Genomic DNA, 20,850 nt, shown 5'->3' with positions numbered 1-20,850 from the left:
ATGACTCAAAAAGGGACCCAGTGGCCACAAACATCCCTTAAGGCCAAACCTTGAGGCCTTGAACCGTGATGTTCCTCATAATCTACAGACAAGGAAAGCTTGGGTTGTTATTATTTCAGGCTCATTTATGCAGGTTGTGGTATAACGACCAGGGATCTTTAATTATAACATCAAGATAGAAATTAAAATGAAGGTGGTGCAATGAGGAGTGAATAATTCTAAGAAAAAGTTGGCTCCCAGATTAGTATTCTTTTAGAAAAAAACTACAAGCTATTATTTTGCCTATTAGTTTTGCCTGCAGTATCAGCTAAAACAGAGCAACAGAAGACATAGATCTCAGATGTCTCATTGTGCTTTTATATTCATAGCTGTTATTCTTGTAAATGTTTTATTTTGTGCTAAGTGGCTCTTTAATTTAAACATGTTCTAAGAAACATAGGGGTTTTTTTCTACTAAAGCTGGAGAGTGCAAAATCTGGTGCAACTCTGCATAGAAACCAATCAACATCCAGATTTGATTGCCAAAGTTTGACGGACCAAGCTGAGGTTAGAAGCTGATTGGCTACCATGCACAGCTGCACCAAATTCTGAATGCACCCAGTTTAGTAAATCACCCCCATAGAGTCATCACCATTGCCGATCTATTAAAAAAAAAAGGAAAGCAAAAAATTCCTATCTTCATTGTTCTAGGTTAGTGACAATGGCAATCACCAAGTATTGAGAAAGATGGTCAGCAAGCAGCTAGCATTTCCAGGTCAACAATGGCAGCCTCTCCTAACAGGTTTTCTCTTGAGATTTCAATTAATTTTTATTTACGTGTTTTGCTCATTCCAATTGCAAAGCGCCTTTTGAAGGAGACAAGGAACTCCACGTGAGGTCTGGCAGTTTGAGCTCTATGATCTGAATAACATGAATAAGTACTTACAACTGGCCTTGACTTGCTCCTGGATCTCTGTCCATGTCACATTGTTTTCATCCGTCCAGCAGAGTTTGTCAGCAGTGCAGTTTTCTGGGCTGGACACTGAAGCATTTATCCACATCTGTGTAGAATAGCAAACATGCACATTCATATAGTGTTTTCTAACCTTGTCTTTCCTCAATGCCCCAATATCTTTCTACAAATGCAGAAATGTAACTGCAAGCGGCATTTTGGCTAGCCACTTGATGTGTAGCCACCCCATTAATGGTACATTTACACTCACTGGCTACTTTATTAGGTACACTTGTTCAATTGTTTGGTAACACAAATTACTAATCAGCCAATCATTTGGGAGCAACTCAATGCATTTAGGCATGTAGACATGGTGAAGACAACTTGCTGAAGTTCAAACCAAGCATCAGAACTGGGAAAAAAGAGGATTTAAGTGACTTTGAACATGGCATGGTTGTTGGTGCCAGACGGGCTGGTCTGCGTATTTCAAAAACTGCTGATCTACTGGGATTTTCATGCACAACCATCTCTAGAGTTTACAGAGAATGGTCCAGAAAAGACAAAATATCCAATGTGTGGCAATTGTGTGGAAAAAAATGCCTTGTTGATGTCAGAGGTCAGAGGAGAATGGGCAGACTTGCTGCAACATTCAGATGGTAGGGTCAGAATTTGGTGTAAACAACACAAAATAATGGATCCATCCTGCCTTGTATGAATGGTTCAGGCTGGTGGTGTAATGGTGTGGGGGATATTTTCTTGGCACTAGCAAGGTGTAACTAATAAAGTGGCTGGTAAGTTTATATCTTAGGTGACCATTTATGTTGTGAAAAGTGCGTATTACCACTGAGTTACAAAGATTTGTATTTAAAGTGGAACTTTACCCATAAAGAAATAATGTTCTTTAGCAAGGAACATACATTCCACATTAATAATTATACTAACAAAATTAGTGGGTGCTGTAAATTGCCTCCAGCATTGTTTCTTCTTGCTGGAGGCTGCCATTTTGTTAAAACTCAGAACCCCTGAGCTGCAGTAAATCTTTAGGTTGTCAGCAGACCGGCCTCTACATTTCTAGCACAAAATACAGTAAGAGTGTAAGAGTAAGAGTATATTTCTGAAGTTTAAAAAGTATAGACACGTATTTTTAATGTTTTACATAACTATACCTGCAAAAGGGACCAGCCTGACATAATCAAGCAATGTTTTGACAAAAGTTCCACTTTCAAATAATTTATGGTTTTCTCCATGTAAGATTGCAGGAGAATATGTGTGGCCACTGTCTACAGCAGTCCCTGTGACTTAGAATAGTGCAGCTACCAAAAATCCCAGATCAGAGCAACATAACAATCACAATCTATATTGTGGGTGGTACTTAGTGGGTGGAGCATGGTTTCCTTAGCCCTTCCCAAGAGGAGTAGGAGCCCATTTTAAACAGAAATTGGAACTAATAAAAGTAAGAAAAGTATAGTTTCAGGAAAACCACAATTTTAGCTGCATGACATATCATTTTCTGAATGGCTACAGTTCAGATTTAGAATGCCCCTGGACCATGGACAGTATCATGAATGCTAGCTCTGCTGATACATATCTGACATCACAGGCACTTTACCTTCTTTCCACAATCTCTTTTAATCAGACTCTTGTTCTGAGCAGCTGGATCCCCATAGGCAATTTCCTGTATGACTTTCTTGTCAAGCTGCAATATAGAGATGTCATATTTAGCATAACCTGTTTTTGTTGACTGATTAAACATTAGGAATCTGAAAGTAGGTGGCAAAAGCCTACAATTATTTATACCTGGATGATTCCTTTGGTGAGAGGCTCTGTGATAACCTTCAGCATATCTGGGGCATCCTCTCCAGACTGTAAGTTGAAGGACTCCACAATGGCATTGGTGAGATAGTACAGGTATCCTGATGCTATTTCAATGGGTAGCAAGATCAGCACTGATAGCCAGTTAAAGAAATCATGGACAGTAGCTCCAGCAAATGCCCTATTATGGGGAAAAGGTGGGAGCTATTAAATGAAATTCCAGCTTATGACATATTATTGGCAGGTAATTTAGATGTCAGTCAGTTTATATGTGTTATGCAGTTTAAGTTTTAAGCACATTTATGGAGGATTTGAATTAATCAGCTAAAGCTACCAGTGACACACTGTTGATCAATATTAATATATTTCTAGTTTGTGAGAGGTAAAATCTTGAGCAGAAAGGTATCTATGCTTCCTAACCTTTCATAATAAAGGAGAACTGATACCGTCCCTGCAGGACAAGCAAACGCAGGGAGGGAGAGCTTGAGTAGATAAAAGCATATCTAAACCCAAACACACAAATGTAATATTTTGCAGTTTACTGGTGCCTAATTGTGGGGACAGCATTAGCTTTATTTTTTACTATTTTCCTTTATCTTCACCTGGTGATCAAGCCAGTAAGTCTGTTATTTTTTAATTTAACAGACCAAGTTGTCCAGCAGAAATGGCAGTTAGAGGGTTAGACAAACCATTTAACACTGACAGGGTGCTTACAATGGTCAGATTTTATGTAAAATATTTTTCCCAAAAGCAAATTAAAAAAAAAACTCTTGCTTTAACTGCTTAAAAAGTGTTAGCTGGAGTTTGACTTTAATTTGTTTGTCAAGTCCATCTAAATCTGCTAGTTGGTGGGCAATGCTGCTGTCAAAAGGTATCTCCATTGCTCCTCCACGCAGACTGGAGACACCCTAAGGCAGGAAGTGAGTTACTGGATGGAAAATTCAAAAAACCTCCTGCGCTTAAATGGAATCCTACCCTCAAAAAGCTGCTAACACTAAACTTATACCCGAATAAGTGAATAATCAATTAAAATAAACAGTGTAGCGCTAATAAATAATATATATATATATATATATAAATATCCAGTGAATAAGTGATTACAATAAACAAACTCAATATACACCCCCTAGGTATATATATCCGGAATGATAAACAAAGAAATAAATAATAGTGTCATGCGTGAATTCCCTCGTGGGGAATATCCAGTGCAAAAAGTGACAAATACAATCTTAATACAATATAGTGACAAAAGAACATACGGTGCTCAAAATAGGTGAACCAATATTCAATTGCAAAAAGTCCAAACAATATAATAATAATAATAATGCAATGCTTTGTGGTGGTCTTCCCACTCCACTCTTCATGCAAAAGTAATGTGCAGTGTGCGTGATTCACACGTGCCAATCCTTTAACGGCCAAAATGCCCCCTCACCTCCTTACTTGGACCCCACAGGGCCAGCACGCTTTAAGGATCAAACGATCCTATCAGAATGGATTCCTCTCTGGATTTCACCTCCAGCGTCCACCAGACTAGCAGCCAGCTCTACTGGCACAGATCAAAATAATCCCAGCAATAGAGCTGCAGAGAATACAGATCAACACGATGGTCTATGGAGCGATTCTTCTTCCCATACTGCATCCCACAGCCATCTCCTCCCCAGGTAAGTGAGACTCACCCAACCATCCACAGCTTTACTACCTTTTTATTCACTGCTTCCAAACAGCCCTCCATGTTATCCTATGTGTCCATGCACACAGAGACTTTTAGAAGCTTTTATTAGCAGTACCATTTACCAACCGGAAGAAAAACCCAGGGCCAGCGCGTCCAGAAGCAGCAGTGTTTTGGCAGAAAAAATGCCTGACATGCCTAAACACGTCTAAACGCTAGACGCGTTTAGCGATTGAGTGTTAATTCATTTCAATGGCCACAAAAAGACTACTTTCACACTGAGAGGTTTTTGAAGTGTTTTTGCCTGAAAAGCTCAAGAAAAATGCTTCCCTATGTATGTGAATGTACAGTATATCTATTGTATGTTTTCACACTGAGGCGTTGCGCTTGCGGGGCGGTGTAAAAACTCCTGCTTGCAGCATCTTTGGGGCATGGGGCTTGATTAAGGATAGTCACATCCTGCCTTGACTTTTACCTCTGTAGGTTCACTTTATCAGATGGTCAGTCTCATAGTCATGGAAAAGGATCAGATACTGTACCTTCTAAATTCATTCCGGTCACCAGACTGCATCAATGCTACAATGGTATTTGTGACTGATGTGCCAATGTTGGCTCCCATGATGATTGGAATGGCTGTCCTGACCGTTAGAACTGCAAAAACAGAAACATATGACTCTGGTATTAATATTATAGTGTAAACAGGAACACAGTGGAGAAAATAATGTTTGTGCCTTGTCACAGCACTGATGCAATTTTTTCACCTATGAATAATAAGCGGAACTCGAGACACACAGCTAAATACACAGTTAAAATTTTTTTTTTATCTGCCTACCAAAGTTTTTTCATCTCTGTGCAACCAGTCTAGTAATTTGCATACTACACAGCCAGGTAGATGACACACATTTTCTGGTTGAGTATGTTTTGCCGAAAAGTGGACTTGAAGGCTCGCAGGGGTCACAATGGCTACCTCTCCCATGCTCCAGGGGGCCCTGTGCCCCCGTAACATTAGGTTTTACATTGTATTGCTGGGGAAAAGTGCTTGCTGCGTCACCCTGTGTAGGTAATTCAGTAAACTCAGAGGACCAGAGCCCACCAGGCAGGGGCCCGCTCAGGCCTGTCTGAGGCCCTCTGAGTTTCCAGCTTCACCTACACAGGGTTACGGGGCAAGCCTTTTTCCCCAGTAGTGTAGTCTCTGCTCAGCACCCCTGGCCCAGCCCAGTACCCCAGACCCCTCCGTGCGGGCAGGCAGGCCACACTCTAAGCTGCTGGGTGAAAGTGGTGGGCTGGTATGTGAATCTGGAAGTCAGAGCCCCCCTCACATGGACTGGGCCCTCTGAGTTTCTTCTTTTACCATGGCTCAGTGTAGCCTGCCTGCCTGCCCCCGCCTTGTGCGCACGTACCGTAGGCAGCAGGTGAGAGAGAAGAGAGACAGCCACCACACAGTCACAGAGCATTCTTGTGTAAGTGGCACTGGTGTGCAATGGGAGTCTATTGGCGTTAGATGGAGGCGGCTGGTGGCAGTGGAGGGGACCCCAGGTCAAGTTTTACATCAGGGTCCACAAGCTTCAAGCTATGCCTTTTACCCCTCCATCTTCAGCCATCTCACTGGATATTGAACCAACATCATCACTTCTGGCCATTGAACTTTAAAAGAAACGTTTACGTTTTTTTTTTTTTTTTTTTTTTAGAAATCATACTTACCTAGGTAGAAGCAGCATCGGTCCAATGCAACATTCTGTCCCCCAATGGCTGTAAGACTGAGAACTGAGCGATCAAAGACTTCTGTTCTCTATGAACAGATAGCTGGTGGTTGTCAGTCACTGCTCTCTGCTCTACCCCGCCAGCACTCATTGGAGTGCTGAGCTGAGGGGGCAGGAGTGGCTCGCTCAGGCTCTCAGCAGATTGCTGAGAAGCTGAGCCAGGTGCCACTCCAGACATCTGGGTGGATCCCAACTATAAAGTTGGGATTTTTCCTCAACCTGGACCAGTTGAGTCACATCAGCTGACAGTGGACTTTAGCCCACTGTCGGCTGAAAACAGGTCACACGAGTGCAGAACGAACTACACTCCTGTGATCCACAGGAAAAGTACACCCAAACAAGCAATGCCAAACCGTAAAGTAGGAAAGTGAACTTCCTAACTAACAGAGAAGTGCATCTCATATGAATGGCAGGCAAAAATGAGCAATATTTTGTTAGGTAATACAGTTCATATATATGTAATGAAATACTGTAACTGTTTGTCTTTCGTCCCACTTTAAAGTTCCTGAACTTGACCAGGTCAATGTGGCATAAATGATTTCACTATAGATATTGTCAATGTGAATAAGACAAATGATATCGTTACAACAATAGAAAACCAACTGTTGTGGCTGACAACTGGGATGTGAAGCAATGATTAAAGGAATGATCTACTCTACAAAAGTAGGGACACACACATATCTGTGTTCTATAATTAAGAATTCATACTCACGTCCAGATGACACCATGCTGACCACAATAGATGTGGATGTACTTGAGCTCTGTACAAGGACAGTCACCAGGACACCAATCACCAGTCCAGCAACAGGATTGGAGAGAACAGAGTGGTTCTTGAAAATATCTCCTGCTGCTTTGCCTAAAATAAATGAATCAAAGTCAGTGAACTAGTTAGTTGATTAGTTAGTTGGTTAATGCAAAACATTACAATCTCAGTCCAACCAAAATCTTCAAAGTGTAACCTAACTATAAAATCCGACAAGAAGAGTATGACCACCTTATGGAGGGAATATTTCGTCCCTCCATCCAGTATCAAAACCAAACTTTTTTAAACTCAAGAATAAATATCATGTAATGCAATCTACCACTCCTTAGGTTCTGTGCACAGGAAGTGGTGTAGTAAACCTGAATGCAACTCTGGAAGAGCAGCAATGGAAGAATATACTCTAAGTCACCCCCCCCTTTACTTCCCCCTTTCACACCTATATTGAGATGACCTGTGAATTATAACATGCTGCAAATAGTTAGAATAGACTAGCACCTACTTACCTCCAACTAATTGAAAGGCCGAGCTTAACACATCCAGCGAACACACAAAGAAGTACAACAATACCACTAAGAGGATAAACCGACCGATCGCCTTTAGAACAGACAAGACACGTTGTTTTGTGTTCATTTCTAAAAAAAAGAAGGCACTTTGTTTGTTGTCCACAGTGAATGAAGCCCAACCTTCACCAAGAGCAGTGCTATAACAATCAAGGCAATAACAGCAAAAGGCATTGGTACACCTACCTGACCACTTTGGTCCAGTACTTTTAAGTTCTGGCATGTCCCATGGATCAAACTGATTTTCTTTTTCAGATGCGTCTTGGCAGAGTGTCACAGTGGAGTAACTCGGTGGTAAGTTCGTATTAGCTAAACTAATGTTGTCTGAAAAACATATATGAATAAGTGTATGTCAAGAAAATACCATTGTGTGAATCTGCAACATTATTAAAGTTTGCTTTTCTTTTGGATACAAAAACATGTGATTGCTTATTTTATTAATTTGTATTATTACATTGTTATCAGTTTATCAATGCATGTTAATGTTTTAAAAAATCTTGTTTATATAATGGCTTTTAATTATATATGTACACAGTGGTGTATTTTGGTTTTGTGCTGCCCTAGGCAAGACTAAAATCGGGCACCCCCCAACTAAATTTGTCCTACCCCTTCCTGTTTAAAATCCACCTCTTCAGGACAGTAGCATGATGAAGGGCAGTATGACATGGGGGGGGGGGGCGTGGGACAGGAGGGGGGCAGCGTGATGGGGGGCTGCAGGACAGGTGGGGGGTAGCATGGCGGAGGGAGGGCAGCATGATGGGGGGGGAAGTGTGATGCGTGGGGACAGTGTGACAGAGAGCAGCATGGTGGGGGACAGCATGATCGGTGGGGAGGCAGGGGGACAGGTGGAAGGCAGCATGACTGGGGGGCACGGGAAAGGAGGGGGGCAGTGGGATAGAAAGAGGATCAGCGGGACAGGAGGAGTGCAGCAGAACAGGTGAGGTGCAGTGGGACAGATGAGGGGTAGTAGGACATGTTGGGGACAGCGGGACAGGAGGGGGGGCAGAGGAACAGGTGTGGGGCAGGGTGACAGGTGGGGGCAGTGTGCCAGGTAACAGAATGAAGGATGAAAAAGGATGGAGGGAGTGAAGTGTGACAGGTGGGGGCAGTGTGGCAGGTAACAGAATGAAGGAGGAAAAAGGACGGAGGGAGTGAAGTGTGACAGGTGGGGGGCAATGTGTCGGGGGGCAATGAGACAGGAGTGGGGAAGCACCAGTCCTCCAAGCTCTTACCTGTCCAGCAGCGGCTCCTCCAGATGGTGTCAGGATAACTCCAAAAAGGTTGCCTGTGTCCCATCTCCCCCAGGATCTCCAGCGGTGGCTGCAAAAGAGCAGGGGACTCCTCCACCCTGACCTTGTCCTCTTCTTCTTCCTCCTCCACGGGTCTTCCACTGGTACCTCTTGGCCATCCTGCACATCCTGGTGCACACTGACAGTGGGCCCCGGCCCAGACACTCTCTCAGCGCACTCCAGGGATCCACCCACCACTCCACCCTCCTGTGCAGCCGATCCCTTGGCCTGGGTGACCCTACTTGTGTGCCAGCTTGACTGTACCCCCACCCATGGTAGCCCTGCCACAGACACACAGTGTCCCTTCTGCCTGGGGGATGACGCCGCCCCCCTGTAAACTGCCACCAATAGCAGATACACCCCTGTATCTACATGGAGTGGCCATATTTGTCCATACATGTCCCTAACGTTACATAAAAGGGAAAAGCTATATAGGATTTTTAAGTAAGTAAAAAAGGTAAGCAGAAATTTTGAAAAAAATCTGTTATGTGTGAATGGGAAGGCAAAACAGGTATAAAGTAGGTTTTATCCCAATTTGGCTGCACATGTGGAAAAAAACTTTATAGACCAATTCCAGGGCTGGATATTTTATACTAGGACTTATATAAATATGCATATACCATACCTGGTGGACACCCCTGGAAGCTGAAAATCACTGAAATAGACACCTGCCACTCCACCCGCTACTTTTCCAAATAAATGCAAAGCATTCTCTGATTGGATGAGTTGGAGAGTGTGATGTCATTGCCCTGCCTCATCCAGTCAGAGAAAGCATTGCATTCATTATGAAAAAATGAAAAGCATTCTCTAAACGACGCCCGTGCCGAGCAGCCAACCCCCTGTGCTGAGAATACATCAGGTCAGTCGCTCAGCATGGGATCCAGAAGCAAGTAGAGATCACTGAAGTAGCGGGTGTCTACTTTAGTGAATTCCAACTTCCAGGGGCATCCACCAGGTATGGTATATGCATAGTTACATTTGTTCTATACTATGTCAAATATTTCCATGTAGTAATGTGTGTTATATATGTGTAGTAATTTGAGAAATGCAATCTACAACGTTTCATACAGTAACAAATTTAAAAACCCTGTCAAATATCTGGATTTATACCAATATAGAAAATGCTGTATGTAAGATAATGAAAGATTTCAGTAGCTTTCTTCTTTACAATGACAAATTTTAGACTATTTGAAATATTAGGAACCTGTCAAAAACGACTTGTGTCTAATGTGACCTTAAGTCATAACCTTGGTGTAGTTTAGTTTTGGAAAAACAGCAACCAGCTCTATGTAAAAAAAACATTGCTTGAGGCCTGCTATGCAATGGAGGAAGTAACAGTGATTCTCAATTAGTTTACAGCAGGGCAGGCACTCACAACACATGATTATGGCTGTATTACTTAACAGGTCAGATAATTTGTATATTGACACTCACTCTGTTAATAGGTTATATATAGAGATCAAGATGGCCTGGTCATTGGAATTCCCAGAAAGGTTTTGTTTAAACTGGAGTTCTTCTTTACAATAACACTTTGTTCCAGGTACTTACCAGGTGGAGGGAATGTATTGCCATTCAGGGATATATTTGTCTGTTTTTTGACATCTTCTACATCATCTGCAATATGGTTCTGGAATTCCGGAAAGGGAGCCATTTTCTGGAAACAATACAGTTCACAAGTGAAAATGATGACAGGAGTTTTTAGATCAGAAACATACAAACTTTCTATCAGTAGGATGCAGAGACCCAGCAGCTTTTAGTCAAAGATCACATTCACCATTAAGAAGCTTATTCAATAAAGCAGCATCCAAGCAATAATGGTGCGCAAACAACAAGTACCTTGTGGTCCAATTGCATTTCACCACTTATTAGTATGAAGCTGGAAGAACAATTGTGATTGCTTGTTGTACATGCCCTTTGCTCATCATTTTATTGAAGAAGAGCTCTACAGATTTAACATATACAGTCAGGTCCATAAATATTGGGACATCAACACAATTCTAACATTTGTGGCTTTATACACCACCACAATGGATTTGAAATGAAACGAACAAGATGTGCTTTAACTGCATACTGTCAGCTTTAATTTGAGGGTATTTACATCCAAATCAGGTGAACGGTGTAGGAATTACAACAGTTTGCATATGTGACTCCCACTTGTTAAGGGACCAAAAGTAATGGGACAGAATAATAATCATAAATCAAACTTTCACTTTTTAATACTTGGTTGCAAATCCTTTGCAGTCAATTACAGCCTGAAGTCTGGAACGCATAGACATCACCAGACGCTGGGTTTCATCCCTGGTGATGCTCTGCCAGGCCTCTACTGCACCTATCTTCAGTTCCTGCTTGTTCTTGGGGCATTTTCCCTTCAGTTTTGTCTTCAGCAAGTGAAATGCATGCTCAATCGGATTCAGGTCAGGTGATTGACTTGGCCATTGCATAACATTCCACTTCTTTCCCTTAAAAACTCTTTGCTTTCTTTTGCAGTATGCTTTGGGTCATTGTCCATCTGCACTGTGAAGCGGCATCCAATGAGTTCTGAAGCATTTGGCTGAATATGAGCAGATAATATTGCCCGAAACACTTCAGAATTCATCCTGCTGCTTTTGTCAGCAGTCACATCATCAGTAAATACAAGAGAACCAGTTCCATTGGCAGCCATACATGCCCACGCCATGACACTACCACCACTATGCTTCACTGATGAGGTGGTATGCTTAGGATCATGAGCAGTTCCTTTCCTTCTCCATACTCTTCTCTTCCCATCACTCTGGTACAAGTTGATCTTGGTCTCATCTGTCCATAGGATGTTGTTCCAGAACTGTGAAGCCTTTTTTAGATGTCGTTTGGCAAACTCTAATCTGGCCTTCCTGTTTTTGAGGTTCACCAATGGTTTCCATCTTGTGGTGAACCCTCTGTATTCACTCTGGTGAAGTCTTCTCTTGATTGTTGACTTTGACACCTACCTCCTGGACAGTGTTCTTGATCTGGCCAACTGTTGTGAAGGGTGTTTTCTTCACCAGGGAAAGAATTCTTCGGTCATCCACCACAGTTGTTTTCCGTGGTCTTCCGGGTCTTTTGGTGTTGCTGAGCTCACCGGTGCGTTCCTTCTTTTTAAGAATGTTCCAAACAGTTGTTTTGGCCACGCTTAATGTTTTTGCTATCTCTCTGATGGGTTTGTTTTGTTTTTTCAGCCTAATGATGGCTTGCTTCACTGATAGTGACAGCTCTTTGGATCTCATCTTGAGAATTGACAGCAACAGATTCCAAATGCAAATATCACACTTGAAATGAACTCTGGACCTTTTATCTGCTTATTGTAATTGGGATAATGAGGGAATAACACACACCTGGCCATGGAACAGCTGAGAAGCCAATTGTCCCATTACTTTTGGTCCCTTAACAAGTGGGAGGCACATATGCAAACTGTTGTAATTCATACACCGTTCACCTGATTTGGATGTAAATACCCTCAAATTAAAGCTGACAGTCTGCAGTTAAAGCCCATCTTGTTCGTTTCATTTCAAATCCATTGTGGTCGTGTATAGAACCAAAAATGTTAGAATTGTGTTGATGTCCCAATATTTATGGACCTGACTGTAAGTGGCCATTTCCTCCTTGAACCATGGAATCCAACCATTACAGGTAGTAACTGAATCTCTGCACATACACTCATCTGTCATTTTATTAGGTACACCTGTTCAATTGCTTGGTAACACAAATTGTCAATCACATGTCAGACACTCAATGCATTTAGACATGTAGATGTGGTGAAGATGACTTGCTGAAGTTCAAACCGAGCATCAGAATGTGGAAGAAAGGGGATTTAAGTGACTTTGGACATGGCATGGTTGTTGGTGGCAGACGAGCTGGTCTGTGTATTTCAAAAACTGCTGATCTACTGGGATTTTCACACACAACCATCTCTAGGGTTTACAAAAAATGGTCCAAAAAAGAGAAAATATCCAGTGAGTGGCAGTTGTGCGGCCGAAAATACCTTGTTGATGTCAGAGGTCAGTGGAGAACGGGCTGACTGGTTGCTGTGACTTTCAGATAGTAGGGTCAGAATTTGGAGTAAACAACATGAAAGCATGAATCCATCTTGCCTTGAATCAGTGGTTCAGGCTGATGCTGGTGGTGGTGGTGTAATGGTGTGAGGGATATTTTCTTGCCACTAGTGAGGTGTAACTAAGTGAGTATAGTGGAGCAATATTTCTGTGTGGTTTTTTTTGTTACCATAGACAACGCTCTACTTTATGTTTTCACATTTTTAATTTACATACATTTACTTTCACAAGTATTTTTTCTTCCACAGAGAGGAATTTCAGAGGGAGTCTTTTCCTCCACAAATCTCATTCTGAAATTCCCACTGATGTTCGTGTGTTTGTTTTACTGGCACAGAACTCTAAAGAACATCAGGTAATGTGATGTCATTTGTACAATGTTTGGATTCTCTCAAAGAAGACTTTGTATCAGAAAGTTAATGAGTTCTGGACACACAATGAGCTATAGATCATTCTGATTTATTGACTTGTCACACAGTGTTCATGGTGTCACTGTGTCTTTCTCAACAGCCTCTGATCTATCAATGTGTGTGTACTAAGATACAGAGACATAACTGTGCTTGTAGAACTTTATTTTCCATGTATTGATCAGTGGCTTTAATTTTAACCTGATTTCTTTTTGCATTAGCACATCATTAACCGGTTCATCTTCAAGAACATGTGAACTATTAGAATTCACAAACTTTCCCCACCAAGGGTGGTCCAAACATTTTCTCTCTAGACTGGGAAGTGTAAGATTTGTCTAGGCAACCAATATTGGGCATTACTGAGTATCTGAAATATTGCATGATTACTGCATGGCAAGATTCTATGACGTAGGAATATCTCTGCACAACTAAGCAGTATTTCTTCCCATTTTTATGGATAATTGGCCCGATGTATGTTTCTTAATAATGTTCTTGCTGGTCAGAAACTAGGTTCGAAAAGATTTCTTTTTTTTTTTTGGAGAAAGGTTATACAGAAACCTCTGGTGAACTACATAATTGTTCTAGACACCAGCAATAAAAACCAGCCTGTTCTTAGCTTCTAATGCATACATTCCCAGAAATTTTGGAGCCACCACTCATGTTTTGTCTATATGTAAGTAGCCTAGTCAAAGAAACAAAATACTTTTTTTATAAATACATGAAATACACCTATTTATTACATAGAAGGAGTTGTATGGACAGAAGTGTATGTGCTCACAGAAAATGCACCATTAAAGTAATAAATCAGAAAAGGAGACACATAATCTAAATTTGGCCAAATGAGTGAGAAAATAATGATACAAAACAAGAGTGATATGCTTCTGAGGTCTATGGCCTATTCAAATATTGATACTGGGTCTTGTGCAGTCACTAGGCTCATTGCATGTGTTATTCTATATCCTATGATGTGCTCACAGATTTTCCAAACAAGGGAGAGAATTGTATGAAGGACAATGCCAAGACCTGCCTATATAGTCATACACTGAACCTTTTCTGTCATCATTGTTTATCCTGTGCCATTTCCATCAAATCATTCCTACTCAACCTGCCGGTTCACTTATTTATAATTGCCATCTCCACCTCAATTCTTTTTTACCTGGGATGCAATTACAGCACCTTGCAGAAGTACATGGGAAAAATGTTACTGTACTCCATGCAATAAATCACTCGGCTATACAGGATATTTGGTTTAAGATTGAGTAGTTAATTGTTTGGGTTGGACAACAACTCTCATTACAATCAGGTGATCACTATAAAATAGCTGGGAGTGGAAGTTTAGTGAGTACCAACATCAGCTCTGAGTTTTGACAATTTATAGAGCAGAGCTGAGAAAATGTATTCTCACATACGTAGACTTTATACACTCACCGGCCACTTTATTAGGTACACCCGTTCAATTGCTTGGTAAGACAAATTGAAAATCAGCCAATCACATGGCAGCAACTCAATGCATTTTGGCATCTAGATGTGGGGAAAACAACTTGCTGAAGTTCACACCAAGCATCAGAATGGGGGAGAAAAGAGGATTTAGGTGACTTTAAACAAGGCATGGTTGTTGGTGTCAGATGGGATGGTCTGAGTATTTCAAAAACTGCTGATCTACTGGGATTTTCACGCACAACCATCTCTAGGGTTTACAAAAAATGGTCCGAAAAAGAGAAAATATCCAGTGAGTGGCAGTTGTGTGGATTAAAATGTCTTGTTGATGTCAGAGGCCAGTGGAGAATGGGCAGACTGGTTGCTCCGACATTCAGATGGTAGGGTTAGAATTTGGCATAAACAACATGAAGGCATGGATCCACCCTGCCTTGTATCAACAGTTCAGGCTGGTGGTAGTTGTGTAATGGTGCAGGGGATATTTTCTTGCCACTAGCAAGATGTACCTAATAAACTGGTGAGTGTGTGTGTGTGTGTATATATATATATATATATATAGATAGATAGATAGATAGTAGATAGATATATAGATATCTGGCAGCACTAGGGTCGTTGGTTTGAATCCCAGCCATGGCACCTCCTGCCTGGAGTTTGCATATTCTCCCTGTGGCTGCGTGGGTTTCCTCTGGGTGCTCCAGGTTCCTCCCACACTCCAAAGACATTCTGCTAGGTTAATTGGCTCCTGTCTAAATTGTCCCTAGTATGTATGTATGAATGTAAGTTAGGGACCTTAGATTGTACACCCCTTGAGGGTTAGAGACTGATGTGAATGTACAATATATATGTAAAGTGCTGCATAAATTGACAGTGCTATATATGTACCTGAAATAAATAAAAATATATATGTTATATTATACACAATTTCCTAATGTCTGCTAGGGGTTCCTACACTTTGCATATTGCCTAAGTACTGAAGAATAAGCTTGGTAACATTGCTGTGCCTGTGTATGATACAACCACCACTTTTCATTGCTAAATGGTTACACAAATTCAGTATCAAGCTTGATAAAGGACAAGGATGCCTGAAACATTGTTGCAATTCATTCACACATAACGGGAACACGTTAAGCTCTCTGTGCTGCAACCCTTCTGGTTTTCTGTTTCTTCTGGTGATCACCAAGGACACACCTGCTTGCTGTTCACCCTCTTACACTAAGTATTGGAAGAAATGAGTATCTGCTGTATATGACCAATATGCTTTTCCTTGTGCTTGGCTCCTCGGTTTTTCCAGCCATGACACTGTAGAATCAAATAAATTCTTCGGTTATCAATTTTTTTTACCCTAAATGCTGCAGTTGTCGCTTACTTCATGAATTCATTTTTATTAACAAATTGTCACATATATGGCCAGTCCATGTTCAACGTAAGGATGGGCACTGCCTCCATGTACTTGATAGGTATATTTTAGATCACATTGTAGATGCTAGGTTCATTGTTCACTTAGGTAATAGTTTTAAGCATTTAAAAATACAAAGATTATAACACTGCAACATATAAAAATGAACAGCACCACTGCACCAGCAAAGCAAGTGTAGAAATGATTGAAGCTTCCATCTAAAGCAATATTCACCTGAGCAATATGGCCCATGTGTGGAGCTTCCTACATAGAACTCATTCAGCATAGTCCCTTCACCAGAGAGAAGCAAAGCAAACTCCAGCAATACAAGCAATGCTCTCTGCAAAACAGAACCTCTATCCTTCACCATTACACTCTAAAGTACCTTTTTATCCATGTTTATGGCTGGAGACAAGCACTGGAAGGCAAATGAAATAAATGTGGAATATATTTAATGAAATGATCATTTTTAGTATAAGCAAATTCTATTTGCAGCAAACCTAATATTGTAAAGGAAACCTGCCATTTCCTATTGCCCTAGACATTCACTCTTGTCTCCCAGTCTAGTTTCTTGATTTATCACTGGTTCTGTTGCCAAATGTGTCTAAACTGCAATCCCAGTTCGTTTCTAGATCCTAACCTTTAAAAAATGTGTCCACAGTTTAGAAGATTTAATGTAATCACATCCTAATTTTTTGAAACATTATTTTAAGTTTTTACTAATTAAGGCTTTCAAAGTAAAAATGACTTTATCACAACCCACCCTACCTGTCTGAGACAAGGCTTTTTCTAGAGGTAGCCATCATATGTTCACCCTCAATCCAACACTATACCGCATCTATGTCAGGCTTGTACTTGTCAGTTAGGCCTAGTTCTGGCATTGACAGCAGGCATTTGAGGGGGTTTCTAATGCTCCTCAAACTCCTATGCAAATGATACTATGGGCAGCACACAGTGCTGTTCACATTATCAAAACATAAAGCGTTAGCATCACATCGCTTCAAAATTGAAGCCTCATGTTGAGTCTGGAGGAGTTTGAAGCTTTCCAACGCCTCCCATTCAAGTCTTTGGTGATGCCCCACAAACTCACCAGCATGCATTTGCAGTGAGGTTGCGGCGCATTAATAACATTACAGTTTATTATAGGCGTTTGTGGTTTATGCCTATAAAACGCTTCAAAACTGCACATAGGGCATTTGAGGAGTGTTTTTAATGCTTGTAAAATGCTCATTAATGCCTATGTAATGCTCATACTAACTCTATAGGAGTGTTTGTTAAGAGTTAGAAATTTAGTCAAGTGTGAACAAGCCCTAAAGCTAAACAAGTGTTCCTGAAGCAGTAGATAGTTGGGAGCAGGGGCGGACTGACAACTCATGGGGCCCCCGGGCAATAGGGGATCATGGGGTCCCTATGTCCTTGCCCAAACTCAAAAAAGCCTATGAAAAAGGTACCAGGGGCATCTCATGGGGCCCCCTACTGACCCCGGGCCCCACGGACAGTGCCCGAGTTTCCAAATGGTCAGTCCGCCCCTGGTTGGGAGCAAGATGACAGCTGCTTTCAGCAGATATTATTAGTAAAAAACACATTTATGTTTAATGTGTTAAAATTTGGCCACAAAAACCGTCAGGAAACAATTATAGAGATGACAATGGTGACCTCTTTTTGAACTGCTAGTTGTCTTGATGTCATAGTCATCCTCTGGCATCACTATCTTCACTGACCAAGTACTTCCAGGTAAATGACTCAAAATATTTCAAAGCAAAAGACAGCCAGGAAACTAGCATTTTCAGGAGGAGGTAGTCAGCCATGGGCATCTCTGTATGGCTTTTGACATATTTGTCATATTTTCTTGCTTAAAACATATTTTGATTTTCCACAATCTACAGCCGTCCCATTCTATGACAAGATTTCCTGGAAGTTATTTTTAAATGTTGGGAGCTATACACCAATTTATTTAAAAGTATAGTCACATAACTATAAAGTATATTACAACAGCAGTAAATGTTATCAGCAGGGGTAATAAATCTGCCAACAATTGCCTTTGGTCTGGTCTGATGACTTGTTAAACATTCTTCATCTCCTGTGCATTTGCCTGAGCAGGAAATTAAATGAGCCCCAAAAGTTTAACTGGGTAAACTTTAGAAAGTTTTAGAAAAAAAAAACTAAAGGACTAAAACTGCAGTTCACATCATAGGTGAATTAAATAAACAGTGGCCTTGTCTACTGCTCTGAAGCACATCAGGAATGTGGAAAATGAGAACACTGGGGCAGATAGCAGAACGAGACAACAGGTTCATGCTAGGCAGGGACAATTTAAATACAATCACTTCAAATCCTTTATACTAATTTGCTTAACATATTAGTGTGGCAATTGCCAAACAAAATGTGAGCACACTGCACCAGCCAAATTTACTGATGTTTCAATCATCGCTAAATAATTAGAAGCCAAGAACTACATTTAAAAGTGATACATTAAAAAGTATTTATTTTAATGTTAATTTATAGAGTACAACTGTTCATGGGAACTTATGATTATGTAAGAGCTGTCAGAGCAAATAAAATTGTTGAATTTGATTGATTGACGGATTGATTGATTGATAGGGGTTACCACTGCCTACAGGTTGCTTTGTGCTTTTATCAGCAAGGCAACAATATTTGTGCTTGGCTTGTCATTAAAATCGAACTGCAACATGCACAATAAGTATAATTAGTATTTAATTATTTGGCACAAACTAAATAGAAGTTTATACCAAGGAAAACACATAAAAAGGACTAAAATATAACTGATATCCAGGAATAGTGCATGAAAATCTGCCTGAATTTGGACATTGAACAATTGAATAAAAACTGTCATATGTTTAGTTCCAAATACATTTTAATATTTTGTGCTGTTGAAGAGATATGTGACAAAAAAGAAACAAAACAAAAATGAAACATTCTCTATATAGATAATATAGTAAATCACATTGGTCTTTTAGAAAAGTATGTAACAATGTACCAGTGGTGCAATGTTCCTTGCATTTATTTTAAAGTATTATATGCTTTTATTTATTAAGTGGATATCCAATGATGCACCATACTCAATTCATAACATGAATCTATAAAAATATGGTTAAATCACAACTGATAACCAGGGACAGTACTTTTTTAAAAAACTATTATTGACAGAAATGTGCCTGATTCCAAAACACTGATCCACTGGGGTATAAAAAGTGATAAATATGTCAAAATATATTTTAATATTTTGTGCTGTTGCAGATGTGTGCAGCATAAAAAAATTAAATAACGTTTATATAGATGATATGTGGTCTTCTAAAACAGTGTGGCAGGAATGCAGTGCCCCTGGAAATTATTTTAAAACATTTTTATCTATGCTTTTTATTTATTATGCTGACATCAAATAAAGCACCATACTCAAATCATAACCTGAATAAATGTAAAAGGACTGAATTATGAATGATATCCAGGGACAAGGCTATTTATAAAAACTTTTCTTCATGAAAATATGCCTGATGAACACAGATCAGCTTGAAAATGCCAACTATTAAATTTTTAGTTTCAAAATACATTTTAATATGTTGTGGTGCTGAAGAAGTGTTTGGGATTAAAAAAGCATAAAATACGAAAAAAAACAAACTGAAATACTCTTTATATAGATGATTTTCAAAACATTTATCTATGCTTTATTTATTATGCTGACATCAAATCAAGTGCTAGAATCAATTCATTCACGATTCAATGAAAGTAAAAAGCTCATGTACAGGCAAAGGCTATAATTATTGTAATAAGTGATGTCTTACCTTTTGATCCTGTGGTAGAAGCAGGGAAAGGAGAGGTGCAGTGCTGGGTGTTGAGATGCAGGTACCAAAGATTTCAGCACTTATATACAGGATGAGAGGTGTACCTACACACCCAGACCACACTATGCCATCCCTCCCCTTTACCCTTCAGCACTGCCTTCCCTACCTGACTCCCTAAACCCAATCTTCCCAATCAGCACTTTCCAATCAGAAAGATGATAAGTCACTTGCTCCCTCTGACTTATCAGTGTGTGCTCCATGCTGATCCCAGGGAGGCTGGCTCATCCAGCACCTGACAGCAGAATTTCCCTGTATAAGGGAGGGTTGCCTGGCTCACCATGTGAACACTAATACTGTACTGAACACACATGCTGAGCTGTGCAATACCTGAGCTGCTGCACAGGAACCCAGACTCCCATTACAAAAAAAGATAAAGGAAATCAATACACCTGAGATTACCTGTCCATGTCAAAGTTATCTATGCTACCTGGTCTTGGACCTGTCAAAGAAACTGGGTTAGGAGACTTAGGGATGGCTCAGCAAGGTCTTTGGATTTCCTTGAATAAATCATGTAACAAAAAGTAATCATATAATTGAAATAGAATGATACCTGTTGTATAATACAAGCCATTTCCAGGACATGAAGAATTGCTAGTAGAAATATTGTTGGTTTTCCACGATAATCAGAAGAAAATGAATGTGTGTGTTATGTTTAAAGGTAAATTTTGCATTTAAAGAAGGACTCCAGGATTCGAAGATCTCTGCCTCTGGGTGGGGTGAGTGTAATAACCTGCTTTCCACTTGCTTCATTACATTGTCCTCTATTCAGAAATTCTCAAAGGTCTTCTTTGTGCTGCAATGCGGTGGTCTGAGTAACCCTATAGATATCTATGGGGCTGACAACCAATTCTGGTTGGCTGCAGAGTAATCCTAATCCTGGAGTTCTTCTTTAAACCCAGATGA

At 40.4% G+C, this 20,850-nt stretch overlaps 1 protein-coding gene across 2 annotated transcripts in view; it reads right to left on the bottom strand.

Moving 5' to 3' along the window:
• The window catches only part of LOC149435825 (sodium-dependent phosphate transport protein 2B-like), a 28,723-nt gene extending 8,620 nt beyond the window's left edge, over window positions 1–20,103 (bottom strand). Inside the window, exons 1-10 of one of the 2 annotated variants that reach the window (XM_089662390.1) lie at window positions 19,888–20,103; window positions 16,473–16,505; window positions 10,332–10,437; window positions 7,681–7,818; window positions 7,438–7,566; window positions 6,884–7,027; window positions 4,951–5,062; window positions 2,728–2,923; window positions 2,540–2,626; window positions 925–1,039 (exon numbers count right to left, since the gene is read on the bottom strand). In XM_089662390.1, coding sequence (XP_089518516.1) covers window positions 925–1,039; window positions 2,540–2,626; window positions 2,728–2,923; window positions 4,951–5,062; window positions 6,884–7,027; window positions 7,438–7,566; window positions 7,681–7,818; window positions 10,332–10,437; window positions 16,473–16,484 — 1,039 coding nt within the window. In that variant the 5' untranslated portion in view covers window positions 16,485–16,505; window positions 19,888–20,103. The remainder of the gene's footprint in view (window positions 1–924; window positions 1,040–2,539; window positions 2,627–2,727; window positions 2,924–4,950; window positions 5,063–6,883; window positions 7,028–7,437; window positions 7,567–7,680; window positions 7,819–10,331; window positions 10,438–16,472; window positions 16,506–19,887) is intronic. The other variant, XM_089662391.1, reaches the window with a different exon arrangement.
• Between the last annotated feature and the right edge of the window lie 747 nt (window positions 20,104–20,850).

This window comes from Staurois parvus, unplaced genomic scaffold (assembly GCF_062004578.1).
Source record: "Staurois parvus isolate SC_StPar_1 unplaced genomic scaffold, SC_StPar_1.0 ptg001464l, whole genome shotgun sequence".
Lineage (NCBI taxonomy): Eukaryota > Metazoa > Chordata > Amphibia > Anura > Ranidae > Staurois > Staurois parvus.
The sequence above is the reverse complement of the archived record's forward strand: the minus strand, read 5'-3'. Positions and strand labels throughout refer to the sequence as shown.